Here is a 17,552-nt window from a genome sequence, read left to right as displayed (position 1 = left end):
TTGCTCGGCTGGTGCCTGGAGCCGGCCTTGTCTATAGTACAGCAGAACAGACACTGCAGAAATATTAGCTTTTTATAGTCACACAGCCACTCCATGCTTAGTTTTTTGTTTTCCATCTTCCTTTACCAACATTAAAGGCTGCCTTCATGTTAAACTAGGTGAGAAACCAGCTCATCACCTTGCTCTTAAATATCGATATTCTATGCGTAAAGGGCAAGTGGGGGAATGAAAGTGAGATGGGTTACTCGCCAGATAAAATCCTTTTTTCCCGTTCTAGTGACACTCCCTTAATACCTACAGTGTCTTTCTTCTGAGGAAGCTGGAGATGAGGCTAAACATGACTGGAAATCTCTTCTTCTGACTCCCCTGGGCCCCAGATTTAGCCAATAAATCCCATGGATTTAGCCTAAATAGGTAAAAAAAAGTCCCCATCGAGAAGGAGGAGGAAGTGTGTGCTGACTGAGGACCTAATCCTGCTCTCACTCAACCGAGTCAGACAGTTGCTGTTGACTTCAGTGGCAGTAGGATCGAGTCCTGAAGGATCTTAATTGGCAAAAGAAAAGGATTCTTCTGACATGGAGCCGGATCCAAAGCCCACTAAAGTTCGTGGACAGACGCCCACTGAATTCAGTGTGCTATATATCGGGTTCATGGAGAATGATTCCTCTCCCTCTTCCAACCTACACTAAGGAACAGTGGGAAAATCAAGGATTACAGCAAGATGAGCTGGCTTTATTGAAGCTGTAATTCTCTTATAACCGAGGAGATAAAAGAGGTCTCTGTTTGAATTCTTTGTGTGTGTGTTTGTTCCTTTTACATCAGACCGAACTGATAGTCTGTGTGAAAGTTTTGGACAGCCTTCCCTTGCTGATGCCCAGATCTTGACGCCCTTACTCAGGCTGAGTAGTATCTTTCTCCTCAAATTGTTCCACTCAGGTGGAATATGGGAGGGAGGATCTGGCCCTAAATCAGCTGCCCACCAGGTGGAGCAGGCAATGATGGAGAAAGGAAAGATCTAACTCTGGAGATAGGGCATGTCTGAGCCTGGCTGAGTACATACCCACTTGTTTCAGGCTGGTTTGTACTTGACATGGCTCAGCTGTGCCTGCACTTCTGCTACCAGCGGTACCGCAGCTGCACTGCTGTTTATACTCACGCTAGCTTGCTGAGAGCTAGAGCGAGCATGTGTATACAAGCAAGGGAATCACACCCCTAGCTCATAGTGTGTGTGCGCTGGCCAATACATTTTAGTGTACGGTGGTAACTTGCAGCAAGTTGTACCTATCATGTTATCATATAATCTGCTAACTGCAACCCCCACATTTATCACTAACCATCTCATTCTTGTCAATACACATAGATTTCAAGTCCACTTTGAGTCAAATATTTGATGATCATGTCAATGAATAAGCACAGGCTACCATGCATTTCAACTAGCAACTCCTGCAGGAAACAGGTTTCCTAGACTTCAGGCATAGAGCTTGGCAGCACCGTTTGGTCCTAAAAAGACTCATTAGCTCCCATTATTTTAAATTGCCAATGATTTAAGTGAGAGTTGCCTTCTTAACGTTATGGAGAGGGAGTGACTGGAGTGGCATAGTGGGAGAAAGCTCCCTCGGCCATTCTGCTCCTATCTCACATGGAATGGCAGAGCCCTTACCACTCTAAAAACCCCTGGTGTGCTGGCCGGGGATGGTTTGGCAGTATCAGTTGGGGATGGTTACAGAATTGCCAATGCCGAGTAGCTAAAAATCAGGAGCCAGGCACCCAGAAATCATGAGATTGGCTTTCAAATACTGAGTTTTAATAAAATAATAAATTTCATAGATTCCAAAGGCAGAGGGCACCATTATGATCATGTAAAAAGCAACAGAGAGTCCTGTGGCACCTTTAAGACTAACAGATGTATTGGAGCATAAGCTTTCGTGGGTAAATGCCCACTTCATCAGACGCATTATGATCATCTTATCTGACCTACTGTTTAACACACGTCAAAATAATTCCTAGAGCATACCTTGGCCTTGGCTACACTGGCGCTGTACAGCACTGCAACTTGCTGTGCTCAGGGGTGTGAAAACACTCCCCCACCCCCGAGCGCAGCGAGTACAGTGCTGTAAAGCGCCAGTGTAATCAAAGCCTGCAGCGCTGCAAGCTATTCCCCTCGGAGCGGTGGAGTACATACAGTGCTGCGAGAGAGCTCTCGCAGCGCTGGCGGCGCGACTACACTTGCGCTTCACGGCAGCGCTGGGAGGTCCCGAGTGTAGCCAAGGCCCTTGACTGAAAAGTTGTCAGTGATGGAGAGTCTGCCAAAACCCCTGGTAAGTTGTTCCAATTGTTAATTACTCTTACTATTAAAAATGAATGCTTTATTTCCAGTCTGAATTTGTCTAGCTTCAACTTCAAGCCATTGGCTCATGTTATACCTTTGTCTGCTAGCTTAAAAGCCCATTATCAAATATTTGTTCCCCGCGTAGGTACTCACAGGCAGTAATCAAGTCACCCCTCAACCTCTTTGTTAATCTAAGTAGATTGAGCTCCGACAAGGCATCTTTTCTATCCTTTAATCATTCTTGTAGCTCTTCTCTGAACCCTCTCCAATTTATCAACATCCTTCTTGAATTGTGAGCACCAGGTCTGGACACAGTGTTCCAGCAGCAGTCACACCAGTGCCAAATACAGAGGTAAAACAACCTCTCTACTCCTACTTGCAATCCCCCTGTTTATGCACCAGAGGATCATGTTAGTCCTTTTGGCCACATCATACTGGGAGATCATGTTCAGCTGATTATTCCCCACCACCCCTTTTTCAGAGCCACTGCTTCCCAGGATAGGGTCTCCCATCCTGTAAGTATGGCTTACGCTACCTGGGTCTTTAATCCCCTCTCTTTCATTAAACAAAGAGACCTTGTAGCAGCTGCCTTTCTTTTTTCCGTTCTCTCCACGATGGAGAGAGCAGGAGGGGAAGGAGGCAGATTCTAGCCTCCCTTGTAGGAAGAGCCCCAAGTTGATTAGTCGATCTTTATTTGCAGGGAGAGGGGGGTCAGAAATGATTTTGTGATGGGTGTCAAATATTTTTGCAGGGCAGGGGGGTATCTAATTGCCAGCCCCACCACTTACTTTGGACACCAACTTCCCCTGGCCAGTGTCCTTACCGTTATCATGCTACTACCATATACACAAGGGTGCCAACAAGAGAGAGCTCTGTCTATGAGGGGTCCATGTAGCTCCAGCTCTCCCTTCCCACCTTGGATTTTCTTAGACATCCTGCTTTTCCTGGGCATGAGGTGACGGCAGGTTGGGTTGGAAGTCCTACAGGAATTTTTCATGGCAACTAGGCCAAGTACAAATATATCATTTAACAAGGCCCAGCGTCTGAAGGAACTTGGGAGCTTTTCCAGCACCTTTGTTTTAAAGATGTGTTGACTGTATTTTTTCTTCTACAATGGATTAAATATAAAAATCTCTCTTAAAATAATCTCAGTGTTCCCAGTCCAGTCCACAAACAGCTGGGAGAATGGGAGCTAAGGCTGCTGCTCAGTTCTGAGTGCAGCCTGCTCCGAGTAGAATGCTGCTGTGGTAGGATGCAATGGTGACCTAGGCTGTGAGTGTATCTGTCCTTCTAGGTTTGTCAGCCCCTTTGTGCTACATGAGAACAGTGCGGTTTGTATTTAAATGAAGCTGGGCCCATAATCTATTGAGCACTGACAGTGTTCAATATTTATTATTATTTCTAGATCTCTAAAAAGCTTTTTTACAATGCACATTCTGCTTGCTGATAAAAGCTTAGAGAATACAAGCTTGTTTTTAGCATTACCTACAGCTTTTCATTTCTCACACACATCATTACATCCGCACAGCTTAAAGTAATGACCTGCATGCCAATACAAAATTGGAAAAGCCCAGAAATTGCCAGTTGAAATCCAGCTAAGCATTAATAGGGGAAAGTTTAGATAAACTCACACTGATTTAGGTAGCCATACAATCTCTACATGAATACGCACTCAGTTCAATCTCTGATTAACTGTATCTCCATGAATAAATTATGTTAGTCAGAATTACATCTATTCCTGCAGGCTGGAATGCTCCCATCTAAGAGAGCTGTGCAGGAACCAGATTTTATATTTTGCATGGAAATCCACAATTTTGAATGTTTTTCAGTTTTGAAACAAAATAAAAACAAAAAGAATTAGAATATTTCTACACAACAAAATTTAGGAAAAATTCATTTCTGATCAGTTCTAGAAAAAAGCCCATTTTTTGTTTCCCTTCCTGTCTCCCCCCCCCCCCCCCCAGAAAAGTTGTAAATGAAAAATGTTCACCAGCTGTAGCAGTAGCTTTTGTTCTCAATAGCAAAATCCTCCTCCTTCGAAACAGGAAACTCAGGAAAAAAATATCGCTTGCCCTTCTCGCATTCATTCGTAGTTACTCCTGATGGATGGTCAGATTCCTGCACTCATGGTGGGTCCCCTTCACTGGTTCTAAAGCTATTTTCCTCAGTTTTACATGATTATATGATTGCATGTTGTATCAGTATATGACAGGGTAGTGGGGCCTAGGCGTCCAGATTCTCGCATCATATGGCATGCCCCTTTAAGATTTTGGGAGGTTTTGATGTATGCAAAGACAGGAAATAAGAGGTACTGGTGGGAAAGAAGCAGTCCCAGGAAAAAGCAGTGTTTGGGAGAAAAATCCATTACTGTTCCTGTAAGGGCCCAGGAACCTTACAGAGTGGGCTGGGCAAAGCTCCCCTCTCACCCAACCAATTGAGGATGAGTTGAGAGAAGGGAACTTGCATAAAGCTGCCTGCCTCCTACCTCCTAGCAGGGCAGACATCAGCAGGAGAAGGCTGCCTGCTGAACCCTCTGAACTTGAGGTCTAATTAGGGAAAAGGAGCCAGCTGAAGGAGAAGCTGGCTAAGGCCCTACAGCCGGCCTAAGTTACAACCCAGCTCCAGGGAAGAGAGCTGGGGACTGCTGGCCTAAGAAACAGTGACCATTTGAAGTACAGCCCAAGCTTCAGGAAGGGGACTGGGGAGGCCTTCTGATCAGAACTCTCATGTGGATCCAAAGTGGGGGGTGAACTGGGGCACCTAATGAACTGAGTTACACTTTGTAGAAAGACTTAACCAACCATACCCCACCAAGGGCGTACATGTTTTGAATCATAGTCTTGGTAATTGATTGACAAACCCAAGTGAGCTTTGAATGCAATGCACCTGCAGAGCCATGAGAGACCACAAGGGGTATACTACAGGGAAGACCCCCTGTGACACTCATTTATCCTTTCCCTTAAACTGTAGTACTGTACCAAGTTCCTAAATGTGTCTGAATTATAACGAAAATACTTTGACAGCCTTGGATAATGGATTCCACGGAAATGTAAAGAGCTTAACAAAGATTAATTAAGCCTTATGATGACACCACTTATGAGGCAGAAGAGGTATACTAGACTCATGTCCATCTACAACCCCACTGAAAAAAATGGCATGCAGATCATGGAGGGCATAATTTGGCTTGCAGAATCTTTCTTACTGGTGATGATGCATGAAAAGGGAAGACCCCAGCTTGAGTCTCAGATCCCAGCTTGGGTTGGCAGATCTGGCAGTTAGAAAAAAACCACTCTCTTATTATGTGTAAAACTGAGCATATTTTATATGGAAATTATTGAAAGTCAATAAATATGGACCCAAACTATACCATTTTTACGGTCATTTTTTTGCACTGAACCTCACTTTAGTAGACAGGGACCTGGCTATATTTGAAACATTCCTCCAGGAGTCTCCTTCTGATGGACTCCTACTCTCACAGATCACCTGGCCTTGTACAGATTCCACCACCACACCATAAGTCAGTGAGTGACCAAGCTTTTATTGTGCTGGCTTTGAGGATGTGGAACTTGCTCACTTCTGTCTTTCGTATGCTTGTTAATGATGAATGGGATGGAAGGTGATATTTATAAATAGCATAATAACAATACATTCACTCTGTGCTGCAACTCACCTTGGCTTCGTCATTGACGTCCCAAGTAAAGGACACAGCATTGTATGCAATTTCTTCAATATTCCCAATGGTGTTAAAGCTCTCCTTGTAGTCAGCTGAAAGACACAACCAATAAAAATGACTTTAAGAACAGGGTTCTATCATTTATCTTCATAGTTCACAGATTCTTCTGCAAGGTTGTCCTTTGCCTTTTCATGCAGGTATGTCTAGGGGGTCAGGAAAAGCTATGGTGCTGCTCATGTTTCATTATTAAAAATCTGATTTACAAAGATGTAAGCTTTCAGCTGTTCAGAGTAATAAATCTTCCTGGAGCCGTACTCTTTATTACACTGTGCTAGCTGTATTTTTACTGGAGGTTTTATTGTTAACGTGGAACCGGTGTTTCTGTATTGAGAATGAGTGTGTGTGCTTGTTAACTTGGCAGTAGGAAGGAAAGGCTGAAACTGGGAAGTTAAACAAGGTAATGGGAACATTAAAAGGAACATTTAATCCTTTATGGAAACGCATGGAGCCGAGGAGACCAATGAGCCTTGCAACGAAGTTTGAGGAAGGCTTGCAACATGCTATGCAAGTATTATTCTGGCATCCATCTGCCAGCATTTTTTTTTTTTGAGGGGAGGGGGAGGAGTATTCTCTCCTTTCTCCACCCTCCTGCACTGCGGACTTTGCAAAGGAACTTTTCTTTCATAGTGCAGGAAAAGTCATGTCTCCAGAGAACTCACATCTGAACTCCAGTGGTATAATACTCTATCTGGGAAGGAAGAGCTCAATGGGGAATTAAGATACAAAGCAGAATGCCTTTACTGGGGGCGGTGGGGGGAGGGAGCAGTGTGACTCTTCACATTTATAGTTTGCAATGCAGCCTCTTTGTGGTTTCTCTTCCGCCAAACCCTTCTTCCTATACCATGGGGAAGTTTAGCAGCAATTGTTTGGAATAAGTAACAATGCACTATTTAAGCTATAATGAAGAAGCTTATTTGTTAAACAAGCACATGCTCTTTCATTATCATACTATTTGGAATATATGTTTTAGATAAATACAAGTTCACTTTAGTCAAACACAAGTGGTTGGGCTCAATACAGTGATAACTGGGTGAAACTGAATGGCCTGTGATTTACAGGAGGTCAGATTGGATGATCTAATGATCCATCTGTGCTTAAACTCTCTAAAGCTATAATTTATCTAGATAAGAAATCCTCAGAGGAGGAAGGTAAAATGGTTTTGAATTGTTGATTAAAAAGACAATTAAAATTAAAAAATGCAAACAAACAAAACATTTCTACTGGTTTTTGTAACTAGGAACACTGGCCTGCCCAAGTTTATAGTGGAGATGTGAGGAAAAACTAGGACCTGATCTCCCACTCCTCTAAGGAAAAGGGAGCGTAGTCAGGGACTTCAATGTAAGCAGAATCAAGCCACTACAATAGTGTAGATACCACAAGACTTCAATAAACCGATTGTTGTGTAGCATGCAGGCAGATGGCTGTACCAGCATGGAGCCCTGCTGAAGTCAGTTTGAGCATTTACAGGTTACCCAGCCAAGATGATGTGCCAATTCCCAGGACCCCAGTTCTTCAAATGGCCCCATCCAATTCCCTTTGAGTCAATGGGAGTTAAGGATGCTCAGCACCTCTCAGGACCACTCAGATTCTCTCCCTTGAGCAGGAAAGAATCTCTGAAGTAGTAACTGGGGTTTAGGGAGGAATTTGAAGAAGGAGAAAGATTTTTGTGTATTTCTAGTCATTGAGGGCCTGATCCAAAGCCCACTGAAGTCAGTGGCAGTCTTTCTGCTGGCTTCAGTGGGCTTTGGATTAAGCCCTTGGGGTTCACTTTTGCTTCCAGTGAAATCAACAAGATTTTGCCACTGGTCTCCTTGAGCCCTTTCTGCCAGATGCTACTTTACATGATTTTTTTTTAAAAGCTCTGACAGATTCATTGAAAGCAGAAGCAAGGCCTGCTCTACAGCAGATCCAGCTTTTACGTTTCTGTAGAATAAAAAGGATGAACCCATTTCTAAATCCAGGCCTACAGCATGAATGTATGTTATATTGGGACTCCACTATTAGACCACCACAGCCTGGATAATTGCATTTTTACTATTCATTATTGATCAAAGGATGAGAATTCCTCTTAACAAGCAAGCTTTCCTGGCATTCAGTTTCTCATAGTGTCTGAATACATTTAAAGACATGATCACTTTAACAAACAAGCAAGCTCAGGTGATCATCAGAGAAAAGGCATATAGATATTATAAATAGCTTCTTTCCAATTTGACGAGAAAGTTTTGTTTCTTTTGCAATTTAAATAAACAAACAAATCATTCACCACCAACTGCCAAACAAAAAATCATGCTTGTTTTTATATTAGATATATCAGGAATGTGTCCAGTGGTGTCCCCAGTGCAGTGGTTACAAACTCTCTCTGCTTTCTGATAACTGAAGGTGCAGGGCATTGGATTTTTAACAAAGGGATATTTTCTTCCAAAAATTGTATTGGCATTAACAAAAACAAACAAACAAACAAACAAAAAATCCATGAGTGTTTAAGAATAAACAAAAACAAAAGTAACCAAACATATCCCCCCCCCCAATTAATTGGTTTTTTGCTTCCTTTGGACCTATGATGTCATAACCCTATCAATACTCTAGTCATCCAAAGAGTATTGAAAGGGGAAAACCCAATGTAAGTGAGACCTGAATTTCTAAGGTAGAAAACAGCAGGAAAAAAATTGTGGGAGAAGGAAGCAGGAATATGGGAGATTTCAGCTTTTCTTTATACATCACAGAAGCAAAAAGGGACAATAACCCATTTTTCTCTTTTACCAGTCTCCTTTAATATTTCTGTTCCATACCTAATCACAGATTAAAAGGTTTCAGATTCTTCAAAAAGAAAATGTGTCAACCTTCCATGGGACATATGCTGTCCAAGAATCCCTTGAGAGCAATAATTGGACTCAGTACCAGAGGACTGAGATTACTCAATGTAATAACCTTTATCTTAACTTTTACCTGCATCTGCACTTTAAAAGTATGTTGATTCATAGCTTTGTACTCAGTTGTATAAAGAGAATGTTTTACATTCTGTAAGTGATGGCCCTATATGAATTTGGTATTCTTTTTCTCAACCTTGTTATTCCTTTAAGAAAAATTAACATTATCTAGGTTTTCAAAAAATAATTAAGATGCAACAATAATTTCAAGTACGCTTGCATGGCAAAAGTGCCAGTGTTGTGGGTGTGATAAGGGAGAGAACTATAATTCATATAAAATTCTCTGCTTTGAAGCACAGGGATGCTGTCTGGACTAGTGAAACAACACGCCTGGAATGCTTGAAACAGTTTGGATCAAAGAATTCAGAACGTTCAGACCACAGGCATGGCATGAAACTTTCAATGAGGTCAAGCAATTGGACACAGTGAATGTGTATAGAGACGGTCTCTGGGCTTTTTTATCCCCACTGTGAACACAGGTCATCTTTCTAAATGAACACATTGACTTTCCTGTAAGCAAGAAGAATTAGGAGATATATATATGTAGTTTAATATGCACATGCACCCACCTTCCCACCCACCACTTTGGTTTATGATTCACCCAAAAATGCCTTGTGCAAATGATTGCTGCACATGAGCATGCTGTGTAGGTGTATCTTGGAAAGGGGTGAACAAGATGTCTTGTAAAGACATATGTTTTCTTCATGTAAAAGACAATAAGTACCCACCATCCCACCAGCACCTCTCTTCCCCCAAAACACCCCCCACTCCATTTCCTTAATTGCCATACACAAATCTCAGGAAATGTGTGACATGCCATTTAACAGCAGAGCTGCACATCATTCCCGCCAGCTCAAAGATAACTAAAGAAGCCAGAGCAGATAAATCAGCATTCCTGGTTTTGAAAATGACTTACTGTAGCTGTTTTAAGCAACAATCTGGTTGAGGCCTCTAGATGCTACCTCAGTATAAATGTTAACTAACGAAAAACAGTCATTTAGAAATCATTTCCATGGATATTGGAAAGTTGCCATCATTATACTTTCTCCTCTCAAGCTGCTACTGCTTTAACAGAAATAGAAAATTGGGGTTCTTTGATATGCAAGAAAATGGCTCTGCAAGAATTATTTCCATTTTGTTTGGAAAATTCTATACGAAACCAATATTGAAATTTGCAGTCTATTAAAACACTATAAATTCATAACTTGGGTACAAGCTTGCATGGATAATATGCTATGGGTAACTGTTTTTGTTTTAAGCATCCAAATGATACCAATATTAAGTAAAATGTAGGTAAAACTGTACTACTGTTGGTCATACTATGGTATCAATCCTGGCCAAATGATTACAGCGTGTAATGTAATTCGCTTCTATGCTCCTTTGTTTTTGAAGAGAAAGTCAGTGCACTGTGGGATGTCTGAGCATGTAAGTGTTAAAAGGTCAGAAATATTTCCCAGTCCTCCTACGGAAGAAAAGAGGTGAGGTGGAAGTGCCTACCTCCTTTTCCGCAAAAATCCATACCTACATTTAGCCTTGATTTTGCAAAGCTCCTTTGCTCCCTGCTAATTAAGGGATTAAGCCCTTAAATCCTTTCTTATATAGAACAGTACTTAAGCAACTGCTTAAGTTTAAGCATGTGCTTGCCCCATTAAAGTAATTGGGACTTAAGCTTATACTTAGAGTTAAGTATATGCTTAGGGACTTTGGATGGGGAGATAGAACTCTAGGGTAGATATACTGGGCTCTTATTGCTGTAGAATCGAAATATCTCATAATCTTTAGCATACTTATCCTCCCAATACTCTATGTAGTAGGAAAGTGCTCTTAGCCCCATTTTACAGATAAGGCACAGAGAGTTAATTGATTTGGGCAAGGTCACAAGTCTGTAGTGGAACAGGAAATTGAACAAAGGTCTCGAAAGTCCCCACCTAACACCTTAACCACTGGACCATTCTTCCACCCCAGCTGGAGCACTAAATCAAAGTGTACAAACTTAACCACCCCTATGTATCTGGAGTGAGCTGGAGCAGGCTACCCAGCTTCCCCCTTGCCCCAAGAAGACAACCTTACATCAGAAAGAGAAGTGTTCTTCAGGGACAGCCCTAAGTCATAGGGGAAGGCAGAGAAACGATACTGAGTCTATCAGAAGCCATTTGTATTTTGGGGCTGGGTATGTGTCTGAATGTTATCTAAATATTTGGACTCCTGAATATAGACATCATCCAAATATCAACTGATTCTCCCTCCCACTGCTAGTCCCAATATAAGCTAAGAATCCCTCCCACTGCTAGCTGTTCAACAGTTAGACCCACAGGAAATCAGCAAGTATGACACACTGCACTGCTGAAGGTGAGACAATGCTTATAGTTATCCTTCAGAAGGCTCATCTTTTCAGCAGCAAGGGGGGAAAAGGAGTCTTCAGTTCTGCAAAGTGTCCGGAGTGTTTTCTTCAGACTCCCTCTGCCTCTGTTTGGTCTCTCCAGCCTTCAGGTGCATAACTGAGGAGTGGGAAAATTGACTTCTTGCAAGTTCCAGGGGTTGTCAATACAAATTTGCATCATTTCAGCATTTGATTTATTGCTAACACACATATCTTCTTTTAATGGAAGACAAAAAGGGAGTGACGAGCTGTTCAACTGTGAACAGCTGTGCTCTGGCTTCACTCCATGCTCTCAATACTGAAGCCAATCTGAACACTGAGACTGAGACATCAACCTGTCATGGAACCTTAGTTCATTCACATGATCGGTAGATGATGCTTTTCTGCAAACTTCACAGTTGAGATGGGCCCAAGCCAACCCCCCAGATCTGGACTCTCCTGAATTTGGGTAAAAGTTGGCTCCACATCTGCAGGTTGCAGCTCAAGCCTATCTCTAATTCAAAGAAGCAGAACAATGCACAGAAGCTGATGACAGGAGTATCTAAAAAGAAGTAACATGATGGAATATTGGCACAGACACATGGACACCAGAGCGGCTAGCAGGTAACACAGCTGGAACCTTCAGCACCAGCCCCTATTATCTGAGCTAAAGGAATTACTCCTTTAGCTTTGAGCACCATTGTTGTTCTGTAGGCCATGCTTTATATTAAGGATATATTAATGAATAGTTTATAAAGGATTAGTGAATGATTAATAGAGGTAATAAGCATGTAACAGGCATGAATAATATGTGACATAGAGGGCTATAAGTAAGATGCAATTTAGTCAGGGAGATCACCGTGACTTCCAAAGACCTCTGTGACTTCAGCCAGCGCTGGCTGGGAGCTGCAGGGTCCTCTGCCAGCTGTGGGGTACCCCCACAGCTCCCGACCACCATGGCTGGCAGGGGGGAGCCCTGCAGCCCCCCCACTGCTCCTGGCCACCACGGGTCGCAAGAGGGACTCACGCCGCTCCCTGCCCCCACAGGTGGCAGGGGAGACCCGCGCCACTCCCCGCTGCTGCAGGTGGCAGGGGGGACCCAGCGGCAAGGAATTCCCACTGCTGATTGCACCCCAGGAGGCAGGAGGGACCCGGTGGCAGGGGGGACCCCCACTGCTCCCATGCACTGCGGGCAGCAAGACAGAACCCCGGAGCTCCCGGCTGCTGTGGGTGGCAGGGGGGACTCCGGCAGCTCCCAGCTCCAGCGGGGGGACCTTGGAGTTCCCAACCCTCTCTTCCCCCAGCTGCCCAGGCTACCCATTTTGTCATGGGCATTTTTAGTAAAAGTCAAGGACAGGTCACAGGCTTCCATGAATTTTTCATTATTGCCTGTGACCTGTTGGTGACTTTTACTAAAAATATCCATGACAAAAACTTAGCATTAGCTATAAGCACATCAGTACAAGGTGTTATAGATGGTTATAACAAGCTATGGCAATTTACTACAACATAAATTAATCATTTCTTAATATTTTATAAACTATCCTGTATTTTTAATATGAAGTGTATACAATATGCGTTACTTGTACCACGCCTAAAGATGTTGTAGGTGCCTCAGGAAAGATAGCTGGACAATGCCCTGCCTCAAAGTGCTTACAAGCTGGAATATAGAAATGGCCCAGCCAGTTAGTATGAGAACAGACCAGAAAGGAGCTTCTTGGACCAGCCACTAGCAGGAGACATGATCACAAACACTAACCAGTTTATTGTTATGTTAGCACTCTTGAGAACGAGAATTCTTCCACTCCAAGAGAAAGCTGGTAGCTATTGAATTATCTTTAAGAAGGCCCTGATATTGTACTCTAGATGCAACAGAAACAGAAGCATGAGGAATAATAAACTGACTATAAATAATAAGCATTACAAATATCAAAGTGTGTTCATTAGTTAACACCCAGATCTGCATGCAAATACAATTTCATGAAAATTAGACACAATGTTGCATAACGTCTTCTGCCTCTGTCACGACTTGGCCCTCTCTGTGGAATATTTGTAGCATACACTAAGGACCGAGTTATTATGTCCCATGAAAAAGAAAAGTGCAGCTGTTTTGCAGAGCACAGTGTTTGAAAGCTCACGTATGAACTATACTTGACAATCATTTTGTTCCGAAGTGGCAGCATCACTTGTGACACCAGCAGTTTGGGAAGCCCAATGTCCAAAATGTTAATTCTTGATTAAAGGAAAATCTGTTTTGTAAATATTTTATTTGGCAATGGTAACCACCAAAGAGCTTATTTCAATAGCACTTAGCTGAAATACCATACAGCAGTGCCTAGAGCGCTGGAGCTTATTCCTGAGAAATGTTTTGGCAAAGTTTAGATCCATGTTAAATAGTTCTCGTGTTTGACATTGAACATTGTATCATTAAACCTAGTTATTCCAGGTTTCATGAAAGTAAAAACTACAGATAGGAGTGCCTGGAAGTCAGTGACGGCCTATTTCTCTTCAAATTAATACAAATGTAAAAAACATTAATTTTAGCATATATAACACACTGCTTATGCACAGCATTCAGTTTGCTGTACTCCGGTATACTGAACACACACTGTAGATTTACTTGTTTGGGCAAGGGGCCTAAAATGTATCAATTAAACCATTGTGAAATCCTGGTCCATTGAAGTCAGTAGGAATTTCACCCCATGTCATCAAAGGTGCAAAGGTATGAACATTGGTACTGCAGCATGTATATACTAGTACCAAAATATACAGCTTTAAACAATAGTTGTGACATGATACAACTTCTCTCTACATTTGCTCTGTTCGAGTATTTCCTATGACAACTAAACAGACAGATTTATTTGGCCTGGGAGCTGAAAGGGAATTTTTAATTAATCGTCCTCAACGGATGGACAATTTTCAACTTGAGTCACTGGGGCCAGGTTGGTAGGAAGGAACTCAGTACCAGCACCTTAGTAGCTCTCACCAAATAGGTGGGTTTCTAAACAATCCTCGTCTGAGGCCTTGTCTATACTACACAATTACACTGCAGTAATTACTCCATTTTTTCATGTCCACACTATCCTCCTTCTGCTGGTGGCGCGCATCCTCACGAGGAGCCCTTCCACTCATTTATGAAGGGAGTGTGGGGAGCTGAGAGCCCGGGCTCTCAGTGCCCGGCAGCTGGCAGCTCGGCAGGGAGACTCCAGCTTTGAGCTGCATGCGGAGCCCACAGCCAGGCCCGGTGCAACCACTAGGCGAACTAGGCGGCCGCCTAGGGTGCCTAGTGGTTGAGGGTGCCTAAAAGCCCTCTCAGGCGAGGAGGTGGAGTGGAGGTGACCTGGGGCAGGGGGGCGCGGGGAGGGCCGCCCGCAGTAATGGGGGGGAGGGGGCGCACAGGGGAACCGCTCCCCGCCCTGGATCACCTCCACTCTGCCTCCTCTGCTGAGCACACAGCCCCCGCTCTAATTCTCCTCCAATCGGCGCCTCAAGCCTGGGAGGGGAGAAGAATTAGAGTGATGCCGGCATGCTCAGCGGAGGAGGCGGAGCGGAGGTGAGCTGTGGTGGGCTCCCCGGGCGGGGTTAGCTTCCGCAGGGGGGAGGGGAGGCGCTCCCTAGGCAGGGTTAGCCTCCCTGGGTGGGGTTAGCTGCCGCGGGGGGGGCTCCTCTGGTGGGGAGGCGGGGGGCATGGTTAACTGCCACGGGGGAGGGGGGGGTTAGCTGGGTGGGGATGCGCAAGGTGGAAGTTTCGCCTATGGCGCGAAACTTCCTTGCACCGGCCCTGCCCACAGCCTGGGTTTTCAGCACAGGCAGCGAGGCTCCAGCTGTCAGCATTGCAGGGCTCATAGCTGGAACCCCTCCCCTGCCCTGGGGGTTCAATTTCAAACAGGGCCCCTATCAGCAGTGAAACTGACATTCTCAGCAATGCAAGTAACTACGAACTATGAACTACATCGACCTAAGACTTACGCCTCTTGCCAAGATGTATATATTAAGTCACTGTAGCGGGAGAGTTACAGCAGTGGGAGGAACACTGTAGTGTGTACACTTACAGAGTAGGTCAATGTAAACTGCTTTATGTGGACCTAATTCTGTGGTGTAGACCTGGCCCCAGTAGAGGCTTGCAACGTCGGAAAGTGGACAGGCAAACCTGATGTTCTCTGTCTGGGCTGAGAACCTAGGGACTGCTCCCAGTACAGTACAGGTGATCTTTGATTACTCCTTTGTTTTTAACAGTGCTATTTTCTCCACCATCTCCAAGTGCTGCTTTTCTCATTTCTCCCCCTCCCTCCCTGCACTCAATTGTTTGATTCCCTCAGGCAGTCAAAACAAGGTAAACTCTGCCTGCTTTGGTCTAGCAAACTCCTTAGGCTGGAATCTGCTGCAGATTACCAGGTATGTGAACTGCACATGGGGGGAAGGTGGAAGCTCAGCCAGTGATGAGATCTTCCCAAGCACATGGGGAGGGCAGTTGCAGGCTCTCAGAGAATCTTGTAAATGCCTGTGGTGGGATAAGTAATAAAGGTGCTTATCAGGACAACTCATCAGGGTTCAAACAGCTTTACTCCCAGTTTTTGGTCAGACAAACAGTTAAAAAGCAGAAAACAAAGGGTGATGGGGTGTGCTGCGTGCTCATTGGCCGTCACTCATGCAGACTCCGATCTCCTGAGCAGACACCAAGAATGGATATTTGCACATGTATATTGTTTTGCAGCACTGCTTTCTAATAGCACTTGTTTTATAGTAATGGACATCTTCCTAGCAGATCAATTTAGATTTAGGAATGGAGTTTCTGTATGTTTCACTTTTTCAGATTTTCTAGGGCATCATATATGAAGTGCTGAATGGACATGACGTTGTAGCAGGGCTGGTGGAAGGATGTTTCGCGCCCTAGGCGAAACTTCCACCTTGCGCCCTCCCCCTCCCGAGCCCCCGCCCTGAGGCACCCCCCACCTCCCGTGGCAGCTCCCCACCTTCCACCCCGAGGTGCCCCCCCCGCAGCAGTTCCCCCTCTCCGCCCTGAGGCGCCCCCCTGCGGCAGCTCCCTACCCCCACCCTGAGGCACCTCCCCCCGCCCCAGCTCACCCCTGCCCCGCCTCCTCCCCGAGCACGCAGTCACTGCTTCACTTCTCCTGCCTCCCAGGCTTGCGGCACCTAACCTGATTGGTGCCGCAAGCCCGGGAGCTGGGAGAAGTGAAGCAGCTCACCCCTGCTCTGCCTCCTCCCCGAGCACGCCCCCCCCCCCCTTGCTGCAGGCAGCCTTCCCCGCGCTCCACTGCCCCAGCTCCCTCCGCCTAAATGCCGGTGGTGACCGGGATGGCCAAATATCCAGCCGCTGCGGTCGCTGCCAAAGAAAATGGCGCCCCCAGATCCTGGCGCCCTAGGCGATCGCCTAGGTCGCCTAAATGGTTACACTAGCCCTGCGTTGTAACATCTTGGGCCCTAATCCTACAACAGACAGAGTGCAAATGGACTGCTGTGTCTGCACAGAGACTCATTATTTGATTTTGATGGGGCCCTGTGTGGATGTATGAGTCCACCAGTTCACTATCTTTAAAGAAGCAGGCTTTGGAAAGAGCCTATAACAGTGTTGGGTAAAAGATCGTGCCTTGGTCAATGAATCTTCTTTTTTTAAAAAATAAAGAACCTTGCCTTGGACAGTATCAGTGGAGGCTTATTAGAAACATGGAATTTTTTCACATTAGTCATACTATGGTTGCTTGCCTTAACCTGCTGCTGAGCGAAAACATCTGAGAAATACAGAGAGGAGGCACAATTTGGGGGTAAGTCCAACCTTGTAAGAATACCACTCAAGAAAACAAGGCCAGCAAATAAACTGGAATATTGATTCATTTCCTTGAAACCAAACAGTGAATGACTCAAAGACAGCATTCAGCTGTAGTATTATTAGAAGCCTTATTTTCCCATGACCAAGCATGACACGAAGCTGGGAGGTATTGCCAATACAGAGAGGGACCAGGATATCCTACAGGAAGATCTGGATGACCTTGTAAACTGGAATAATAATAATAGGATGAAATTTAATAGTGAAAAGTGCAAGGTCATGCATTTAGGGATTGATTACAAGCATTTTTGTTATAAACTGGGGACGCACCACTTGGAAGTAGAGTGACCAGATGTCCCGATTTTATCGGGACTGTCCCGATATTTGCTTCTTTGTCCCGCGTCGGGACACTGACATTG

At 44.5% G+C, this 17,552-nt stretch overlaps 1 protein-coding gene across 2 annotated transcripts in view; it reads right to left on the bottom strand.

The window, feature by feature from the left end:
• The window catches only part of GRHL2 (grainyhead like transcription factor 2), a 117,986-nt gene that overhangs the window by 54,938 nt on the left and 45,496 nt on the right, over positions 1-17,552 (bottom strand). For both annotated transcript variants that reach the window (XM_034763399.1, XM_034763401.1), the window contains exon 8: positions 6,000-6,094. In XM_034763399.1, coding sequence (XP_034619290.1) covers positions 6,000-6,094 — 95 coding nt within the window. The remainder of the gene's footprint in view (positions 1-5,999; positions 6,095-17,552) is intronic.

Source organism: Trachemys scripta, chromosome 2 (genome assembly GCF_013100865.1).
Source record: "Trachemys scripta elegans isolate TJP31775 chromosome 2, CAS_Tse_1.0, whole genome shotgun sequence".
Classification (NCBI taxonomy): Eukaryota; Metazoa; Chordata; order Testudines; family Emydidae; genus Trachemys; species Trachemys scripta.
This window is presented reverse-complemented; position numbering and strand designations above follow the sequence as displayed.